Source organism: Lepisosteus platostomus, chromosome 9 (assembly GCF_059453375.1).
Source record: "Lepisosteus platostomus isolate fLepPlt1 chromosome 9, fLepPlt1.hap1, whole genome shotgun sequence".
NCBI lineage: Eukaryota > Metazoa > Chordata > Actinopteri > Semionotiformes > Lepisosteidae > Lepisosteus > Lepisosteus platostomus.
The window spans coordinates 34270283-34293415 of NC_142619.1; the positions used below are offsets into that span (position 1 = coordinate 34270283).

The 23133-nt window shown below is 33.4% G+C and overlaps 1 protein-coding gene across 1 annotated transcript in view; it reads left to right on the forward strand.

Moving 5' to 3' along the window:
• The window catches only part of LOC148654888 (protein kinase C-binding protein NELL2-like), a 127089-nt gene that overhangs the window by 39820 nt on the left and 64136 nt on the right, over window positions 1–23133 (forward strand). Inside the window, exon 13 of the mRNA XM_088644789.1 lies at window positions 12031–12156. Within this exon, the coding sequence (XP_088500915.1) occupies window positions 12031–12156 (126 nt within the window). The remainder of the gene's footprint in view (window positions 1–12030; window positions 12157–23133) is intronic.

Here is a 23133-nt window from a genome sequence, read left to right on the forward strand (position 1 = left end):
TTATTGTTTTAATCACATTTAAATAGAAACTCATACAGATTAAAAGCCTAAACAATCACTAAGAACCTGGAGATGTTTTTTTTAAATATGGAGTCATCTCAGAGCTAAATATAGACTATGAAATCATCTATGTTTAAATTTTTTATAAATGCAGTGGTAGGGAAGAGACTCTAGGGACTGCTTATCTCAGTAAGTAAAAGCAATTTACTGTCAAAAAAGTACTGAGTCTGAGTTACTGACTCTTAGGAATTCTGTATAGAATTTTTTTTTGTGCCGGTAAAAGTTTCTCAGCTCAATTAGAAATGTCACCAGTACAATAAGTATTTGATAGTAGGCAGTATTAGATAAGCTCTGCAGCACTTACACTTTTTGTGTGATCAGAATTGGACTTTTAATCATAAACAATAAAATGCTTTAAGAACCGACAAGCTCGGCTTTATAAGAATTAATACATCTTTACCAGGAATTTTTATAAGAAAAGAACATACTGTGTCATATATTGAATTGTCTTTTTTACATTGTCTGTAACATGGGTGAAAAGATGCATAACAAAAATTGCTTACATAAACTTACTAATTAGTCTATAATAAAACTTGATCAGTCCTCCTAATATTTTCTTGCTAAGTGGATTAAGCTGTTTACACATGATAGTAACAATGCCAGTTAGATATAGTAAGACATGTATGCATCCCACTGTATACATACTGCTAATAAGATACCATATGAATTTTGATATAGTATTCTGTATCTGGGCTTTGATAAAAAATTCTTGCAGCTCCATATGAATTCTGTGGCATATAGCATGGTCTCCTTTCAGGCACATTTATAGAATGGTGCAGGTGTATGCTTGAGTTAAAATTAATCAGGAAAACCAAATTTAAATTTAAGTTTACAACCTTTATGGATGTTCTAAAAATTGAGAAAGAACCTCTGGTGATAACAGTAGTTAGAATTTTGCACAGTGTTTGCAGACATCTTATTATAGCTGTTCAGAATTATAAAGTGTTCATCTGTGCAGTTTGGACTTGGGCCAACACAGTCAGGAATGTCTGAGATGAGCGGGATGTGGTGTCAGATGATTGCTGGTCCTTTTCATTAGGAATTCCAAGTTCAGACTTGGTTATAGTGTTATAGTCTTTATAGAACATGTAGAACATGTAGAATGTATGGTAGCATTATTTTGTCATGATAGATATAGTATGTGTTTCTCTGAATCAAGATTAAGAGAGGGATAGACCTCCATCTTATCCAAGATGGCTCAAATTCATTGTTGATGTTCAAGTAGGTGGGTGTGTCCGCATGCATAGGCTACAAAGGAACAGGTAAAGGTTTATTCCATACCAAAAGGAAACAAAAAGAGACACAATGTTTTGCCTCATACAGTATGTGTTTTCCTAGTTTCACTGAACAATACTATTTTTTCTGTTATTTCATGCAGTAATGAGGACTGTATATTGTTCCTTTCATGTGTCAATGTGCTCCTTTGGGCTATTATTATGTGATTTTAAAAGGATATACAATAGTTGTATTAAGAGGGAATAGAGCTTCATATTCAGTACTTGATAGATGCCACAAAAATAGACAAAAGGAATAGTTAGACAAAGTCCAAAGCTCTGGATGAAATGCAGAAAATACCAGAAATTATTTACAGCTTTTTTAAAGACTATTGACACTGTGACATACCCATGGGCGTGTCATAAAGGGATCTTTAAATATGAGTGGATCTAGGCCAACGAACAACCAAACACGCAGCTGTAAGAATCAAAAACACCCTAGTGCCCTTATTTACAGTGCAAGGAAACTGCACCACCAAATAAACCAAAAACCTAAGCTTTTTTGAGCCTTGTGACTTAACTATCATTGCCGAGCAGCTACACTGCTTACCGGTTCAACAAACAATACCAATGTCTCCCCTGAGACTCTTCTTAAAACTTTCAACTGTTCAACAGTTTTTTCCCCAAAACACACAGATTCTTTCTATCCTTTTTTTTCCTTCTGCCGCTGGCAAGTAGGGTACACAGGGGTTCTGTCTGCTGCACCCTCAGACAACAAACAAACCACTTCCACTGACTGACAATGAAAGCTCCCTCTTCCTGTCTTTTTGAAAGAGTCACCTGATCAGTTAACTTCCTGCAACTGGTCAGGTGACAGAGCAGCGGCTCACCCCCACCCCCCCACCAGAGGAATCTGGGGAATGTGGGTTGTGCTCTCACCACACATTTACTGCTCTATGTGCTAATTTATTAAATAAATGGTTATGCCAGCAGCCATATCACCCTGCAACTCACAACTGGCAACCCACTGAAGCTAAGCAGGTGTGAGCCTGGTCAGTACCTGGATGGGAGACCTCCTGGGAAAAACTAAGGTTGCTGCTGGAAGAGGTGTTAGTGGGGCCAGCGGGGGGTGCTCACCCTGCGGTCCATGTGGGTCCTAATGCCCCAGTATAGTGACGGGGACACTATACTGTAAACAGGCGCTGTCCTTCGGATGAGACGTAAAACCGAGGTCCTGACTCTCAGTGGTCATTAAAAATCCCAGGGCGCTTCTCGAAAAGAGTAGGGGTGTAACCCCGGTGTCCTGGCCAAATTTCCAATTGGCCCTTACTAATCATGGCCTCCTAATAATCCCCCTCTATGAATTGGCTACATTACTCTGCTCTCCTCCCCACTGATAGCTGATGTGTGGTGAGCGTTCTGGCGCACTATGGCTGCCGTCGCATCATCCAGGTGGGGGCTGCACATTGGTGGTGGTGGAGGGGAGTCCCCATTACCTGTAAAGCGCTTTGAGTGGAGTGTCCAGAAAAGCGCTATATAAGTGTAAGCAATTATTATTATTATTATTAATCCTCTTCAAAGAGTTATTTATCCACTTATAGAAAACAAGAAGAGGTACTATGGCAACAGCATTGCCTTTAGGATATAATAGATTTTTTTTTCTGAAAATATGATGGTAATAGCTTACAATTCTTTAAGATCTCAGGGAAGAATATGCCACACAATTCTAGTCTTTAGAGTGGATCTGCATTTTTGACAGAGGAAAAGTGTCACTTCTCAATATTAATCTCTTTAAATATGTTATCTGATATTAATATTTCTTTAATAAAAGTATTTTTTTTACTATGAATAGTGAAGTCGCACATGCATAGTTCTGTTAATATACTTTATAATCTGAAATTCATGAACAAAGCTCTAATAAAAATCTTATATACACAAGAAGTTCATTCAAAACATCATACTCATTGATTAGAAATTACAAAACTTCTGGTTCTGCAAATGTTGTGAAAATATAAAATATCTGAATTCAAGTTACTTGTACATGGTTGCTACGTTCTGTGATTGTGAGATTCACTAACTCTTAACAATTCATATAATCTTCAATTAGACACTACAATTTTGTTATGTAGGCAGCACAAATAAAGATTTTTGGAACTCCTAATTTGCATAAGATCATATCTCCCTTTATAATATTTCTAACTCCATGTGCAACATGAATTCAACTCAGGAAATTCAGAAAGGGAAATAAGTACTCATGCTATGGTAATCTAGGTGTTTTTAAAGGCAACTATTAGCAGTGAAATGTGGACAGTCTCTGGAGGCTATTATTTTACAGATCTGTAAGTAACTGGAACTATAAAACAGAATAGAAATGAAAGAAGAGGTGATATCACAGGAAGAAGCATGCTATTATGTTTACAGGTTTCTTTTAGAGTATTATTTTTAGAATAATATTCATGTGAAATACATTCCAAAATCACATTCAGAATATCTAATTGATTTGTAGTTAATTACCTAGTTCTAATCTAGATAAACTACAAATCTAAAAGATAATCTAAGTTATCTAATTATTATTATCTAATTAATTATTATTTAGTTAATGTCTTAAACTGCAACCCATTTTAACATTTTGTTATGAGATATAATGTCTTATCATAGAATAGATCAGGAATATTTTTTAATATCACACTTTTATTGTTATAGTAGCATCCTACCATAGGGAATAAACCCATAAGAAATTCTTTTGATCATTCCCTCATGTACATGACCACAGGTTTGGCACAAATCACTGAATTACTGAAACATTTTAGTTGCAGAGCTCAAATATATAGAATGTAAGTTGTGTTTATAGTTTAGTATTTTCTTTATTTTTTTCTGTTGCCTGTTGCACATGGAATGAAATTATATGGACTTACGAGTATTATAAATGTTGGGCAATTTTGCTTTGCTGCTTTACAGAATTTCTGAATTTCTGCCAGTGTATGCTTTGCGCTTGATTTGTTCTTGAATGTCAACATAGCAGACAAAAAAAGTTTTTGCTTTCTGATTCATGTGAAATACATACATTCCAAAATCTTTGTATATTTGAATACTTTCACGTGCATTACAAAATATTGTACAATTCTGCACTCACAGGTAACTGTTTATTTAAATATTTTTAAATCGAAAGCCATTAAATGAGTAAAGATGATTGCAGTGATATGTTGCACAATTGTTTCAACATTTGTACAGTATTATTATTTCACATATGTACTTTAACTGATGAAATTAAGGCCTTTGTATTCTTCACTCTACCCTGAAATTCACAGAAAAAAGCAGATCCCTTTTCCTGTGTTATGTGCATAGTATTGCTTATGTGCCTGTTTTGAATGTACAAGCAAGCAGTTTAGAGTTTACAGCATGCATTTTAATACATTAAAATTAATTTTTAATGTCATGGCACATTGAATTTCTACCTGTTTGGTGTGTTTATTCATCCCATTTGTTGTCTTGTGTACTGTGGGTGTGATGTGATTCTTGAATACTACAAAATGTATTACAAATAAAAACACATAATAAGATACTGATAATAAATTTGAGACATACATTACATTTTGCATATTACTGTTACAATAGACAAGTTTATTTTCTTGATACATTTTTGTATTAAGGTACAGCAATAATGCAAGACAATTTCAATTAACTCAAGCAATTTGGAATTAACCATTTTTTAAAACGTTATATGTAGTTTTTCTTTCTTTTCTCATGGTCCAGTGCTTTCTGATTTTTTGCTACCATTTACATTTCCCACTTTTTTCATATTCAAGTCCAATTTTCACAACAAAGTATTATTCCTGGGTCTATAAGAACCAGTAGTTGCTAAATCAGAAATACCTTTATCTGTTGTTAGGGGTAACTCTCCAGTTTTGAAAGACCCCCAAAATAAGACTTCAGGGATGCTTAAGGAATAGGAATTTGAAATAATAGTCTTCTTCCATAAAAACTAAAAGTGTCTGCAATTAAATGTATTGTGATGTTCTTGTCACACCGGTGAATATCTGAATTTCTTCATAACTCTGCAATAACAGTGAACACAAAATATCATAAAAAGTTCTTGCAATAGATTTTTAAGGCATGACAAATCAAAATAAAGAATTCTGTGAAATGAGAGAATGAAAAATATTATTTCCCTCTCTGTGATGCAGGCGTAAGCTCCATTGGGACATACTTGAAGGATTATTTTTGAAATTTACATAAAAGACAATAGATGGATACTACTGCTACTTAACACATCTATTATTATCTATTATCAATTTCAAGGAAAAGAAAATGATAGAAAATAATGTTTCTGAAGATGTAATTATTTGCCTATGTATTCATTTTTTACTGTAATCACACATTTATTATAGTTCTAAAAAAGCAACTCTCTTCCCATTTGAAAACATTAAAGGTTTTGTGTCTCTTGGTGACAAAGTTGAATAAAAATCAATTAAAGGAAAGTGGTTAAGGGATTACTGCTGTATATGCTTTACAATACTTTATCTGTCATTTATCTTGTCAATAACAAGAATCGCATTTTCTACTGATTATTAAAATGCATTGTGCTTTGACCTCGTATATTTTTCACTTCTTATCTCCATGACAACTAGTTTCAGTGATGTATAGCCTTGCTCTAGAGTTGTCCAGATTAAACAATCCATTTTAGTTGAAGATATCCATGATGTTAGGGTAAAAGGCATTTTAAACAAATGGTTTTGTACCATAAACAGTAGTACTGTATGCTTTTTGTAGATTGTTTCCTTGCAAGCTGGTTTCCTGTGGTATAAATACGTAATTACCTCATGGTGAAAATGAATTGTGTAGTCTTACATACAGTACTGTTTAACAACATACCAACACTGAAGGGAATACAACAAGTGGTGTTTCTTTATGAATGATTACAGAGGGATATAAATAAACGTATTTTCTTTGATCTGGAATGCCCAGTTATTCTTCCTGTAAACTGATGTTTTCAACAATAATATCTTTCACTTTATTTAAATCAGTGAGTGATTAATAAGTTTCATCCATCCACTTTTCAATAACCACTCATTGAAAGTATACTGTAGGTCACGGTAAACTGAAGCTTAACCTGGCAAAAAGTGGACACGAGGCAGAATACACCCTGGACTCTAAAACTAGTTAATCACTGAATGTTTAATAATTTATTCATAATTTAATGTAATACTTTAATTTCATAATGTTGATATTTCATAGGATTTATTTATCTGTATTTTAAAAATATTTATTATTCTGGTTTATTAAAAAATTCCAATTTAAAATTTCAGGTGAATTGTTTTTCACCTGTAGTACACTTTTGTAATATAAAAACGAGTTTAACATAAATGTTTGGAATTCATATGACATGCTGTTCTCAAAATAGCACTGGCAGTACACAACATGCTTCTCGCCTCCACCGTGGCTATATTGCACACATCACATTCTTCTCTTCCTACACACTACAAACTGTGCTGCTACAGCAAATGTTCCAATTGACAAGTTCAGAATAAAGATAAGTTAGTGCTATGAACTTTTTGTCAATAAAAAGTTTTGAAAAAATGTTTGTGTATCCATGTACACTTGTACAAACTCTTCGTACAGTAACTAAAAACAAAATATTATATATTTAAAATAGTATAAAATGTTCTAGGGTTCCTAATTAAATTTTATCTCTAAATTTACTTTTCAAAGCGCTAATTTGTATTTACATAAATGGTCTGTTCAAGACAATTCATGGCAGTTACTGTATATACTGTAGCGCATTCGCCCGGCGCTACGGCCGAAGAGCGCCTGGCTGGGGTACACAGCGAGGGGAAGGAGGGGAGTAGTAGTGCTCAGGGCGGGGATCAGGAAAACCGCTGACCAGTGCAGCTGACCCACTGTGAAACGGGCTTAGTCTGGGTAGATCGCCCCTTTTCGTGTAAATAGTTCACTGGTTTCACACCCCTTTGTGTCGCTCTCTCTCTCTCACTCTGGCGCTTGCTTGTTCTCTCTCCCACTCCGTCTGTCATTTTCTCTGCTGGTGCGCGGGCGCAGGTGTGCTGTGCTGGCTGTTCCAAAGTTTAATAAAAGCGCCGTTTTTCTACTCAACGAGTGTCTGAGTCACTGAGTCCGTCCTCGCCGAACCTGAATTCGCTACAATACATTTATTTTGAATGCAGTGAATTTCAGTGCTTAAAATTGTGAGGATCCTGTTGGGCTGGCATAATTTCAGTGCTGGGATAAATTTATCATATTTCTTTGGATTTTGTTTCATCTACAGTTTTTGCTTTTTGTAATTCTGAATCTAAAGGCAGTATAGAATTTAAATGATGCAAGTATCACAACACCTTGCTTTGTGACAATTGAGAAGTCTATGCCATCTGTCATGTTAGACTCTGGCTCACTGTGACCCTGCACTGGACTAAGTTGTAATTGAAATGAATGGAGCATCGGATAATTAGCTTAATATATTGTATTAGAGGCTGCTAAATTGCTAATATTGCTAATACTGTATTTTAAAGAGTCTAATGGAACTCCTGACTGTCTTCATCAGGCATGATATGTGCCGTCTAATTCATAGTTTTCTGGCAGCTTGAACCAGCACCCTTAGCTCCTCAACCTTTGAGTTTGCTGACTCTCACTTTCAATGAACAGGATAGTATAGATCATAGAGGGAAACGTCAATTCAGTGAAACAGGATAATATAAGAAACAAAGGATGCATGTGTAAGTTATAATGTGTAATGACTTTTAAATAGTTATTATTGTCACAGACTTTTACATTAAGATGTATTCAGCAATGATTAAAGTCTTATATTTTCTTTTGTTCTTGATCAATTCCTGATACAAGATACCCTGAAAAATTTTAATTTTAGTTATATTTTAAACTGTATTACTTATGGACTGACTTAAATTCATCCATTGGGCTTTACAATTAAGTTTCTTCAGTAATGCAAAGTAAAATTATTATTATGCTTCTGCATTTGAATTCTGTTATAAAAATCGAATTAGACAGTTATTGGAAAAAATATAAGAATGAGAAGGGAGGTAATTTGTCATGGATTTTTTTTTTCGGCTGTGTGATAGAAAACCCAACTCAATGAAAAACCAACTTTTTGATTTCAACCAACCAATGATTTTCATTAGGATGGTATTTGCAATATCAAATGGTTTAGGCATTTGCTACTTGAGGACAGAAAAAAAATAATTCAGACAGGGGCAGGTAATCTCTCCACACCAAGATAGCAGAATGGCACATACATATGTGTCCGTCTATTGTATGGCGTGCTCTGCTTCATCTCTCTTTATTTCACAGTCTGATACTTACACTTTTTCTCTGAAAGGGTCTGAAAGCTCAGAGCTTCCCCTTCACATACTTCACTGCTCTGGTTATGTCCTCTATCCACCCTGCTGACCTTTTGGGTTAGGAAAGAAATCATTACATCACAAAGCTTCCTGTACTAGGCCACAGGAAGATCCTAACTAAAATTATTTCTGCATTTCTTTTTTTTTACCTTTTAAACTGCAGCAAGGCTGTTTTTTTCAAAAAATATATTTATAGGTTCACTCTGTTCAGCCAAGCTAATGATCATGATCATAGATATTATTTTTGTGCTTATATTAAAAGAATTAAAAACTAAATTGCTGTAGTTCAATAGACAGAATACAGTCTATTAACTATAGAGGAAATGCACCCCTGCATCAAACTTGCAGGTATGTGTTTTTGGTGTGCAGTTTATTTCTATTTTCTATCTAAAAGTCTATTTTTGGATCATTAGATTTTTAATGTAACAAACCTGTCACTAATAATTTTATTTAGAGATAAAAGCTGGTATTGATTTCTTTCCTCTTTTAAGTTGCTGTATCATGTGCCACTATGTGACAGAACAATCACGGAAATGGAGCAAGCTAATGGAGATGGAAATCACCTCTTCTTCGTTACAAGCCATTTAAATTCAGAAGCCTGTAATCCAAATAGTGACAAGTTATAACTTAGTGTTTCAGCTAGACTGACTAAGTGTCACTGCTGACTGATGATTTCTACAGTTAATAGCTACTAAATCAACTACCCATTTTTTTTTCAATGTAAGTTTCTGATGTGTAATTTTAACATCATTCTGGGATAGCAATTGCTACATTTTACTGTGTTAATATGAAACAGAAATAAAATACATTGCACATGCAACACAAGTGAACGTCTTTTTAATTTGATTTAAGTTAATTTGAAATATTAAATAGTCACTTGAAGTAGGTTGTAACATTTGAATTAGAAGATTGGCTCTGTAGCATGGGGATTGAAGTGCAGTGGAGAGAAAGTTAGAGAAAACAGGAATTAAACAGCTAAATAGTAAACAGCACAGGAAATAGGCTCTTAGAACATTCTTTATAGAGGCAGATGTGGGTGGAGGTGCCTGTCAAGGCCTGTTGTAGCGTTGAGAGTAAAGAGGAGTATTAAAACAATAAAAAATATCCCAATGTACTGTAGGATTCAATGAAAATATAATTGAACTTTCCATGCAGTCTGCCAATGCAAGTCAGTAAAGTGAGAAAAAAATACAATAAAGCAGGGCTGAAAGACCTTGGCTTTTTGCTTAATGAGGTGCATTTCAGCGTGATACAAATCAAAGGTGCAAATTGACACTGGAAGGGTTCCTTTATCAGTATGAATATAGAGAAAGCCATGCTGTCAATAATGAGAAAGAAAAACATGAAATTGAGGGGAAAAAGCCAACTGTGTGTATTATAAGCACGGATACATTCAGATAAGCTGCTTGCATGTTACAAATCTAGGGATTTAAAAAAATAATAATTTAAACAGGTCTACTTTAGGTATATTTACACTAATGCAGACATTAATGTTCCAGTACTTCTGGTTTCACTTTTATTGTGTTAATGCCTTTCACATTTCACCTTTGGAGAGTATTTTTTCATCAGAAATGTTTTTAGTTTGCAACCCATCAGCATAATTATCTTAAACAAAAGTAAGGAAACATCATGTACTGTAGGTGACATCATCCCAGCTCTTAGGAATAGCAGGTCATGAATTCAGTATGTCAGCACCTTATATTTCTTAGCAAATAAAACGTTTCTCCTCTTGTTTCTAGGTTGGGATTTAGTATTAGGACTATGACACCATGTAGACATTGGCAATTCATGTGCAACTTCAAAATTATGTGGAGACAAGAACATCCTAAACCAATTATTGCTTGTTTTTCCTGCTAAGATTTAAATTCTTTGGTTTATTTTAGTCTCGCTTTTCAAATGAAGTTTAGAAGAGCTGTTTCTCTTTATTGGTGAAAAAAGGAGACAAAAGGTCAATAAGCTTGCTTTGTTCATGCACTGTTCTCAGTGTATCTTACAAATGCACAGGTCTTATGTTGTTTGTTGATTGTAGTGTCATGCTGTAAATGTTTTCTCGTTCCACAGTTACTGTCAGAGCCTAAAAGTGGGCACAACATGCCTTCATCTTTTTTTTTAGTTTTGGTCACAAAAGGAACTTCTTTTGTAGTCAACACATGATTGATGTTTGTTTCCGTTGGATTTCCCTTTCAGTTGTGGTGGTCAGAACAGAAATCAACAAATCCAGATTAGATTATTTGCAAACCACAAAACCAGTAGGTTTACATACTGTAACCAAATCACTGCTGCTGTAAGACTGATAGTTTCACGATGAAAAATATTTCTGTTGACTGTACAACACAGACATAAAAACGTACACATAAAAATGGAAAATAATTAACAAATTTTAACAGTATTGATTTATTTCCTAATATGCAATATTTCTAAAATTCACTATACATCTGAAATTATAGATTTATAAATTAAAATGTTACTTAATTCAGGTTGGCATTTAATAATATATGTTTACATAAGACGTTTAGGTTCAGGTCTCTTAGACTTATATACATTTGGCAAGACTTTGAATGATATAACTTAATTTTGAATTGACTTGTCATATAGCTTGGCAGATAATCGTTTTAGCACTAGCAGAGTAAAAGGCAACATAATTTTCCTCTCCTTCCAGAGTCTTATTCTTAATGTACTGTATCATCATTACTCACAATATAGAAGTGTGATAAACTCTCTTTACCTTTTCAGTGTAAAGACAAAACTTTCTTTTCTGATATAATATCGACTGATTTCAAATAGGAATAATGTTACTAATCCAATTTGGCAAAACCCCTGGCATATATAATACATTGTGTATATATACTGTATATAAAAAAAAGCAAAGTAAAAACTGAAAACCTTTTCAGAGACAATCCTTATATTAGGTTTATACGGGAATAACAGATTAAATTTAAAGAAAGGGCTGGGGTTCAGGTTTAAGATTTGTACTTCGGTAAAGACTGTTTTTGTTGTTATTGTTGATGCTTTGATTGGAGCTATTGTTAGGAGCAGTAGTGCTCCTGAACTAAATTATATCATGTAGTTGGAATTGAAAAGTATTTGCATGATGTTTCATTTTTGCAATTCTGTGTTTCATACAGTATGTTCCATATATACAGTAGATAGTTCTGCTTAGATAAATACTGTATATACCATATACTTCATATACTGTATACTGTTACATCCAAAGGCAAAGCCAACAATTTACAGATAGTGTACAAATTAGTTATTGCAGAAGATTGTGATTAATAAATGTGCTTATCTACTGGATCAGCAATGCAATTTATTTCCTTTTTTAATAAAGCTACAATTTACAAAATAAGTATAACTTCTTGCATTGTGTTGTGTGTATGTATTCTTTTTTGCAGATATTGATGAGTGTGCAGAAGGAAAGCATTACTGTCGAGAGAATACCATGTGTGTCAACACTCCTGGTTCCTTCATGTGTATCTGCCAGACAGGCTATATTAGAATTGACGATTATTCATGTACAGGTAAGTAGTGATACTAATCTTTCTCATTGCAAGCTTCCTTGTGTCACTGTGTTACTCACTGTTCTTTAATGGATGCTAACATTTGATTATCCCTGTTAAATGTATCTACCTGAAGAAGGCTCCACGGCCGAAACGTTGTGTTCTCTTTCTTCTTTTTTTTCAGCATGGAATAAACCTATTACTTGTTCCCTAACTCTGGTAAAGCTACTTTTCTGTGAAGAAGTAGCCAGGTACTTCAAATGATTAGTTTGGAAGTACAAGTCAAACATTGGTCTCAGAGCAAGGGAGAAAGTATGTTAGTGTCTGGTTATGGTGATTTGTAGTTCATGATTTTTGAGACTGTGCTGAGCACCCTAAAATGCAAGGATAATTAGAGACTATCAAGTTGATTTTACCTATTAAGAAATATTGAATTATTGTACTTGCAGAAAAGGAAAGTGTCAGTATTTTATGTTACCTGGACTTATTTATGCATGAAAAGTTCAAATAATTTGTTCTTAACATGGACATTGTCTTTACATACCCACTGTGAGGATGGGGGAGATATAAATGGATATGTGTGTTTAAGTAAACTCAGTCAGACACTTTACAAGTGTTACATATCAGGATGCAGGGTTTAACCATTTCCAAAAACTAGTGTCAGCAATGGACAATTTGTTTTTACTGGGGAACTAAAAGCAATTCAATAAGCTACAAAATTAAGGTTGATCATCTCATTATTTTGAATTAAGAGTCACTCTGTGTTGTCTGTATCCATTATAAAAGGCTACAATATTGACTGCAGGCAGTACTGAACAACATGTATCAGATAGAACTGCACAAAACACAAATGTTAGGCAGGGTTCTGTTAATTTTTGTTAATTAGGTTTATCCTTATAGTATCCCAGTAATAGGTTTTGTTTAAAAGAAATGTACTGTATAGGTATATGATGTAGTAGTTCAGGTGGGTAGCTGCATTAGCATGCGTAGGCTGCAAAGGAACAAGTAATAGGTTTATTCCATGCTGAAATAAAGAAGAAAGAAAACACAATGTTTCGGCCGTGGAGCCTTCTTCAGGTATTGACACCTGTTGACACGTTGTGTTTTCTTTCTTCTTTTTTTCAGCATGGAATAAACCTATTACTTGTTCCATAGGTATATGATAACTGATTCAATGAGGATAATATATTTGATAGGGTTAATGTATGACATTTTTTAGTTTTTTTCTGTTATTATTCCAAGTCCACTTGGCAGCATAATTTCTGTAACTCTGTTTTTTCAACCAGTTGTAGAAAATAGTTAGCTTAATGTCCTTCTTAATCCTTCTTACCAAAACAAAAGTTTGCGAACCCTCCTGTCGTTTCAAAAGCTTTAATTACAAATATTATCATCACAGGTAATGCAGGTATGTACGTCCAATAATATACCGTATATGATTTCATATTATTGTTTTTTATATAAAATTTTAACTATTCAATATCTACTAATGAAGGAAAGAATGAGGAAGAAAAACAACACATTTCCTAAGCAATAAACACATCAGCAGAAACAGAATTTAAAGATGGCAAACTTTTGTCCATGAATACTAACAGGATTATTTCTGTCAGAATTTAAGTAAACTGAATGAAATGATCTTTGCTGATAAATCATAGCTTTTAAACAGCAAATAATCAGATTTTGTAGTCTTTATAGTTATAGGATATTAATGGTGATCATCTTGTTGCCGATTAATATGTAACCTTTATTAAGTACAGCTTTAAAACCTTGATATGCTCACCGTTAAAAGAGGAATAGAGGTAGTGTGAAGTCAATCTGATATCTGTCTTTAACAGTTGTGAAACATTATCTGTTGTTATACGTTATTATGCAAATACAAAAACAATGGTCAACCTGGAATCTTTTAACAGTTTCAGTATCACATTCTCAGTATAGATGTATATCTCTGTATTGGCTCAGCTTTGCTCTTTTTCGTTTCATTTCACAGCTTCTTGAGAAATGTATAGTTCAAAGCAGTGTTGTCCACAAAATAATGTAGTGTATTGAAAGATAGTGTAATGTGAGTGTTGTTGGAAAATTGAAATATAAGTCACATCTGTTATTTATCTTAAGAGTACTGTAAGTATTCCTTGTCTGAACCTCCTGCCCTCTTACGAGTACTTTTTTCCCTTTTTTGTGTTTTTGGTTCGAAATCTTCTAGGAAAACCTAATCCTAAAATACTATTTTAAAAATCTATAAAGCTACAGTTAGATGTCGGTGCTGGCTCATTTTTTGTAAAATAAAAATCTTAAAGTAGAATTTTTGTGTGTAATTTGTCACTTGAGATTAGTTTTATCTGCTGTTAGGACTTAGTGAGGGCTAGGTGAAGGTTAAATATGTTTAATTGTGTTAAACCTTAAAATATTAATGGGGGTGTACTTACCCTACCTTTTCATCCTACTACAGTATGTGATAATGTAAGCATTGTCTTGTGATCAGATAAAAGAGACCATATCTAAACTGTGCCCAAAATGAATTTGTCTATTACATTGTATGTACCTCTAACTAAATTGATTTTGCAATTGCATTGTTTCTTTTAAGTGCTCATTAGGTTTAGCAATCTTCCAGATACATCTAAATAATACATTAACTAATTTATCTTAACATTTTTTTCTAATACCAAACTCTATCCTTTATGTTTTAGATTGTAGCAACAATTCCTTACTCCTAGCTGCAAATGTTGTAATATGCAGTATATTGCACATATACAGTACATAGAGTAGGTGAAATGTAATAAATCAAATTTTTATTGTATTAGATTTATCAGCTTGTCAGATCCTTGGTTTCGGGAAGTCTCACTTGCCATCCACTAAACACACAAAACAACCACAGCAACAACAACAACATACAATAACTAATAATACAGCTTATATATACCCTTTGTTCACAGAAAGGACTTTTAACCTGCATTTTTAACTTCCTTTACTGGATTTGTTTTTGAAATGTATAATGATTGATATCCTTACAGAGATGTATAAATTGTCTTAATTTGTCCTGGTCCTTTTGATCTGTGGTACATACTCACCTGCTTCAGAAAATGAAAATACCACAAACTGCTTGAGACAAAAATTTTATCACATTAAATTTTTTTTCTAAATGCTACATTAAAAAAGTTTTTACCCTAGAGTTGAACAAATGTCCATTGAAATTGCTGTTACTTTTTAGATTTCCCATAGAAAAGAACCACAATGTTTCATCTTCAAAGCTACACTTAGTACTTAATAGGTATAATAAAAAGTTAATAGTTAAGATAAAAAGGATACCTTTTTAATTTTAAAGGAATTTGTTTAAACCTCTTAGCTTAAAATACTCAATATTTCTGACAAGAATCTTAATGTCATTTGCCATTCTGTAATATAAATTGGCTATTGCAGATAAAAAAACAGATGTCCTACAAGTTTATTATACTGTAATTCTTCATTATCTTTTTTTTCATTATGATGTCCTGTCTAACCTGATACTTATCCTTTTCAAGTATTTTTTTTTAAATCCCAACATAAAAACGAGAAATCCTTTATTTCCTTGTTAAGTAGTCCTCATCCAAATGTCATCATTCTTGTAACAATGATCTTCATCTGGTGGCAAAGATGTCTTGTAGACTAAAGCTACATCAATCACCTCTGACAACACAGCTCCCCAAACAAACAAATGGGGGCTGGAGAAATTTTCACATATATTGTTCATATATAGAGAATGTTCCCTATTGATTTTATCGTTTCTTTCCAATAAGTGTTTTTAATAATATATTCTATCTATCCTTTTAATACTGTATATACTTTACAGAATATAGGGTTGTAAGGAGCTGGAGCCTATATATTAACTATGACCTTTTTTCTTTGTAATAAAGGAATATTGTAATGGTATGCATGATTGAAGTTAATATGATCAGCATCTTATCCAAAAGAAAAGATATGAAGAAAAGTTATGTCAATTAACAACAGTACACTCGTACAGATCCTACAGATCGTAAATTGAAAATAAAAGTTTCATTATTTCTTATGGGGAAAATTCCACCCCATTCTGAACCGAAGACAAGTTCACTCAAAAACCACCCTAAATATATAATGCCATACAGACCATTATAGCAAGCTTAGTGAACAATGCAGTTCTACTCAAATAAGCCAAGCACTGCTGTAAAATAATCAATGACGTATTTACATTTTTAATTATTTCGTAATAGATCACTATCCAAGCGATCGGCTAGAATGATGTTCAATTCAAATCAATTTATTTCTATATAGTGCCTTTCACAATAAAGTTGGCCCAAGGCGCTTAACAATGCAAGTAATTATACATGTTGTGAATACAGAACAGAAGACCAGAAGGCAACGGAGAAGAGGAACCAAAAACTAATTAGTTAGGAGAAAAATAACCTCTAGGGGTCCAAGGTCAATTGGCTGCCCAACCCCTTTGGGCATGCTAACATTATATAATATAAAAAAAAGAAATAAATAAATGAGGGTATTAGTACATCCATAAATCATGTCTTCTGTATGTCAGTACTCCATGCAGATCTCTGTAGACCAGCAAACTCCTCCTAAATGATAGCTATATCCATGATGTCCCAGTATGATGTGCATACTGTTGTTAACTATTACTCAAAATAATACTTTTCTCTTCCTTAAGACACCATAATAAACAGCAACTACAAAAGAAACACAAAACAACGCTTTGAGGATGAGAGCACAAGCTTTTGCTGTTATCAGAAACAAAGCACTGCTGCCTCACGGTGTCCTTAACCACAATGCCTTGCACACGCACATAAACAGCTGTTCTTTGGCACTGAATTCAGATGTTCACAGAGGGTTCTCAGCCAACATCTGTCACTTTCAAACTTCAAAGTTCGGATTAGCGAAATTTCGCTCTTGTGACAAATTACAAAGTACAAATTCTTCATGTTTGGATTAGCGAAAATTCATATACAGAATGTTCTTATACCAGGTTATGAGTGTATCTTTCCCATAAAATGTGAAGGTTCAACCAATAGGCTATACTATGTGCCATATGTCGGCAGCCCAATAATAATAATAATAATAATAATAATAATAATAATAATAATAATAATATTGATTTTTAGGAATAGTTAATTGTTATTTTAGGAAGATCACCACTTCTTAGTATTTTGGAATTTTATAACCATGTAATTGGTGTTATATTTGCAATAAAATACATAATTAATATAATACAAAGAAAGGAAACAAGAATCTTTGGTGATAAAATGTGGAATACACTGAAAATTGTAAAGGAATTTGGGGAACACATTCATCTTGACTGAATTGAACCAAACCATCTGTCATACAGCTATCACAGATCTTATTGATAGGTCAACTTTAATGTGTTCTATCAGAGAAGTAGATTTAATCTTAAATAGTTTTTTTTATTGAATTATTAACTGCTACAGCCAAAAAGGAAATGCTCCCATTTAATGGGAGTATTTAAATAGAAAATTGTTTAATGCCATTCAAATTGCTGTGGCTTTCCAGAGGGAACAGAACAGGTCTTAATATGGAATCCCATATTGATTGCATGCTTCAATCCTGGCAGGAGCAGAATGTTTGCAAAAATGTATTTATTCATTCCTCCTCTGCATTGTCCATCTCTTCTACTCAATAAAAAAATGCTTAGACCATGAACTCTCAAATGAAATATGGGAGTATATTCTGTGGAAGGTACATTCTTCATCAGTCTTTTCTTAGCATGGGTTAATGGGTTAATTCAATTTACAATTCTGCACCATTTTTATCTGTCAAATAACAACATTAGCTAAAATACACCTGGATGCAAACCCTGCATGCGATCGTTATGATTGAGAAGCTACTTCCCTGTTTCATATGTATTAGGGCTGTGACAAATTGCTTCCATTTTGGTCATTTTGTTTTAAAATACTCTCAGCAGTTTTGGAAACACCCACCTTGCCTTCCCTAATACTGGCTATCTGACATTTCCCCTGGGTCCCACAGTGGCACGGTGTTTAGCATTGCTGCTCTGCAGCTCTGGGTTCTTCCTGTATTTGGATGGTTTTCCTCTGAATGCACAAAAACTGAGCACAATGTTATAAATGGTGTCTTGTTATATGTTATGAAGCTTTTAGCTGTGAAAGCTACTTCATGCATCATATACAGTGCCGTGAAAAAGTATTTGCCCTGATTTCCTCTATTGCATATTTGTCACACTGGATGTTTTCAGACAAAATCTAGTATTAGATAAAGGGAACCTGAGTGAACAAATAACACTTTATTATAATTTCATTTATTTAATAAAGTTATCCAACACCCATAGCCCCTGTGTGAAAAAGTAATTGGTTACACCAAACGCTTCCTATAATTCTTTCACCTTGCTGTGGAGGAATTTTAACCCACTCTTCCTCGTAGAACTGCTTAATTCAGAAACATTGGTAACTTTTCGAGCATGAACTGTTCGTTTCAGGTCCTGCCACAGCATCTCTATTGGGTTTAGGTCTGGACTTTGACTAGGCCGCTCCAAAACGTTAATTTTGCTTCTTAATTGTGCACTGTACATATGTGCTACATACACATGAAGAAGCCTCTGCAGCCAAAACATTGTGTTCTTATTTCTCTATAGTGTGGAATAAATATCTACTTGTTTGTATGCCTTAGAAATCTAAATATAAATGTTATTTTAATGCTCCAAAAAGTTGTGTGCTTTCTGTGGGTACTCTTCAGGTAGTCATTGTAACTGAGAGTATATTTTCAATTAAATTATCTGGCTAAACAAAACATGAAATAAGTACCCCTTTTTAGGTATTTTGGTATGACAGATGCAGCCACCTAGAATGCATGTCAAAACTCACATTAGGAGGAAGCAAACTGTGATATATTGCAATATACTGCCCAAACAAAACTGATAGTCATAGTAAAATTGTAGCCTCATTTAATCTGTTTAATTACTTTAAATCCACTTCAAATGGAATATTAATATGGAATCATGTAACTGAGGGGAAGTGGTTGCTTAAAATTAAAATAACAAAACTATAATAACTGAACACGTTTCTGAACATTATTAACAATATTGTAAAACAGTATTCCAACTTCTTCAGAAACATTTTCTGCGTCATTTTCTTCTAACTCCGATACTTGCCGTGGTTATTTTAGGAAAATTGTGACAAACTTTTTAAAACTATTTTCCCATGTACACTTGCTCTTGTTATTTTTGGACAAAAATTTTAACTACATTTCCCATGAACACTTGCATGGTTAAAATTAAAAACAGTAATGTGCAGTCCTGTATCAGATTATTTGAAAAATAATGCCATGCTGTTCTGAATATTGTGTTGGCTTCTGCTGTATATAAACTCACACCTTGTGCATTCTAGATGGCTGCATCTATAATTATTATTATTATTATTATTAATAATAATAATAATAATAATAATAATAATAATAATAATAATAATTGATTATACTTATATAGCACTTTTCTGGACACTCCACTCAAAGCCCTTTACAGGTAATAGGGACTCCCCTCCAACACCACCAATGTGCAGCATCCACCTGAGTTAAATTTGCAATTATCCAATCTGTGGATAATTGCAAATGTAACACTATTTGTTAATGACACATAACACAACAACTTATTAACAATAGAAATATTGTATTTAAAGTTCTATTTATAACATCCTTCATTTCCACTGATACAGTTGGAAAACTGCTGTGAGGCTCTGGTGATTGATTGGCTTTAAGACATCCTAGTCCCTGTAATTCTTCAATGCCAGTTATTCTAAAATTACTCAATAAAATGGAGCTATATTTTCTGTTATTGACATTTAATTTTGTAAAAACCTGTATGAAATATTCAGTTAGTACATCTACTTTTTTTCATTTTCTGGTTTTAATCCCATTTTAAATTGTAACTTTGTGTTACAGTTTTTTAGAGTTTTCTTTTCTTGCTTTAACATTATTTTTAGCTTCCTGTGCAATATTTGTTCTTCCTCTACCTTGTTGATTCTAAGATTTTTTCAGTTGAGTCTGTAATTATTTTAGAAAATAAGCAAAGCAGTGTAATTAAAACTTTAATTTTTACATAACTAAAATGTGAAATGCAGTAAGTCTGATCAAAGACTGCAGTTGAGCTTTTTATATAAAGTAAGTCATAAGTTGTGGATTACTAAAATGGCAGTATTAAAGAGCTGATTTTGAAATGTGTTTAATTTATTGTGCTAAACATGCTCTTTTAGTGATGCATATTAAAGGAATCTGTTTTTCAACAAGACTGAAGAGACACAATAATAGTAGTAATAGTGATTTATTTTTATCTACAGTGAAAGTTATGCGTCTTGTATTTGTTTAAAAAGTAACCATTGAGACTGAGCCAGAATACTGTACATATTGTAGTTTTGTAAGTAGTATGTAATGAGCAAAAACAAAAAACGTGTGATTATATAAAATATTATTTGTTTTAATAGTTTATACTGAAGTATTGTAATACCATCAGGCAGAAACAGAAATGTTACTTCTATTACTGGGAAAGAGCATTATCTTCTAATAATGCAGAGTGGAGAGGAGAAGTAATGTTTTCATGTAAAAATTGTGTGTAGTTTAAAACAGCTGGGACATTGTTTTTGAAACTACTGTAGTATTCCACTGAGCTCCATGACTATATAATCCTCATTAGTTAATATTTCATAGCTAAATTCTAGTAATACAACCTTTAGTGTTATATGCTGTGGTAATATATGCAGGGTGTTTAGATTCAGACTAATAAAACAATCAAAAATATTTTGCTGCAAAGTATTGAATAAATACTTGAAGGTCTCTTATGGACAGAATTTTCAAATGATTTTACAGATTGTCAATAAGATTCACGTCAGGACTTTTACTAGGCCATCAAGGACATTCATCGTCTTATTCTTAAGATCCAGTGTAACTCAGGCCTTGTGCTTTGGATCATTGTCCTTTTGAAAGGTTAATTTTTCTCCCAGTTATAAGTCTGAAGCAGGTACTTTCTATGATTTAAAGGTACATTGTTCCATCTGTTCCCATCACTCTTGAAACATCACTCTGCCCTGTCCTTGCTGGTGAGGAGAGAAATTATAAACTAATGCTGCCCCCACCTTGCTTGACAGTAGGAATGTTTATGACTGAGTGTTGCACTATGTTGGGTTTGCATCAGATGTAATCATTTGCATTTAGACCAAAAAGTTTCAATTTTTGTCTTATCTGACTATACAGTAAATCCTTTTTCCACATGTTTGCACAATTCCTTGGGTGCTTTTCTGCAAACTCCATGTTTCCATACAGACACTTTTTGTGGAGTGACCAGTTGTTGTTGACTCATAGACATTTTCTCCCATCAGTGCCACTAGACTTCGTGACTCAAATTGTCGTTTTTAACGAGTTTCCTCCTTGCCTGGCTTTTCTTTGTCTGGGTGCTTTCCGCTTGCTAATGGTCAATTTCACCTTCCTTGAAGAAATATTACATGTCTTTGAAATGCTTTCACAGCATTCTCTTGATCTGTGCATCTATACATCTTTATCCCTGAAATGTTCTGAAAGTCTTGGGTCTTAATGGTTGAATCTTTGCTTGAATTTCACTGCAGAGGCCACTCAAATAATTGTATGGCTTGTTAAGCTAATTTTGTTAAATTAATTTAGGTTTGCCAGAGCAAAGGGTTAAATACTGTATGTATGCAACCATGACTTTTCCATTTCCCTTCATATTAATTATCTATTTCTTTTGATTTGATTCTGTGGAGTAGGTTATGTTTTAAACAGCTGTTAATTGCTACTTTAACTTGTCATTTCTATAAGCTTTGGAATGAATGTGAAAACTGCATAGGTTTTTGAATACTTGACAGACACAGAACATTAACTAGGTAACTATTTGTTGTACTCTACTCTAATTCTAATCAAGATTAATCAGTTAATACAGATAAGCTACAAATAAGACAAATAAACTAGAAATAACAGATACTCAAGACAAGACAATATAACTAGATCATAAATAAAATAAATTAGAACATAATACAGTTAATACAGACAAATAAACTAGAACATAATACAACATACTGCTTAGAAATGACTTTAATAATTATCATTTATTAATTAATTTAACATCAGCTATTCAGTTGTACAGCCACTAGTAATGTATTACCATTTCTTTTTTTGCCCTTTACAGTGTAAATCTTTATATTATACTCCAAATGTATTTTAAGCAGATTGGCCAATTCCTAATTAATGCAACAATTAATTTATGTGATGTGAGATGGAATGTAGTGAAAGTTTATTTGGCCCAGCTCGCTTGGCTGAGGGAATGGCAGCCTGCCTGTGAGGACGAGGCTGACACGGCGGCCCTGTTTTCACAAGGGATGAGCCAGAGAGCTGCTGCAAGTGCGAATATGGAGTGGAGGTGGGGTGCGAGAAAGAAGCACAAAGGAGTGCTCTGCAAGCCATACAGTATATATGTGTAGGAAAGTGAAAGTTCCTCCTGAACTTCTGTTTAAAAACACCATTATGTAATAACGCTAAAATAAATTTAAGCATAGATGGATGCTGCACATTGGTGGTGGTGGAGGGGAGTCCCCATTACCTGTAAAGCGCTTTGAGTGGAGTGTCCAGAAAAGCGCTATATAAGTGTAAGCAATTATTATTATTATTATTATTATTATTATTATTATTATTATTATTATTATTATGTGAAGTAGCTTATTATTTGATATCATATGACAGATGAATTCAGAAAAGTTCTGAACATCAAATAATAGATTGGCTTGTTAATAGAATTAACAAAAATGGAGTAGCTACTGTACCACCTATAGTTGCTTATGGAATGACTGCAATACTGTTTCTTTCTATTCTAACATAAATTAATAGACAAAGTATATTATTCCCATTGCGAGAAATGACATATTATTACAGTATTTTGGAATCAAAATCCACATACTTGTTATCCACATAAGGTATAGCATAATAATTGAATGTTACATTTTTGTACTGTATATGCAT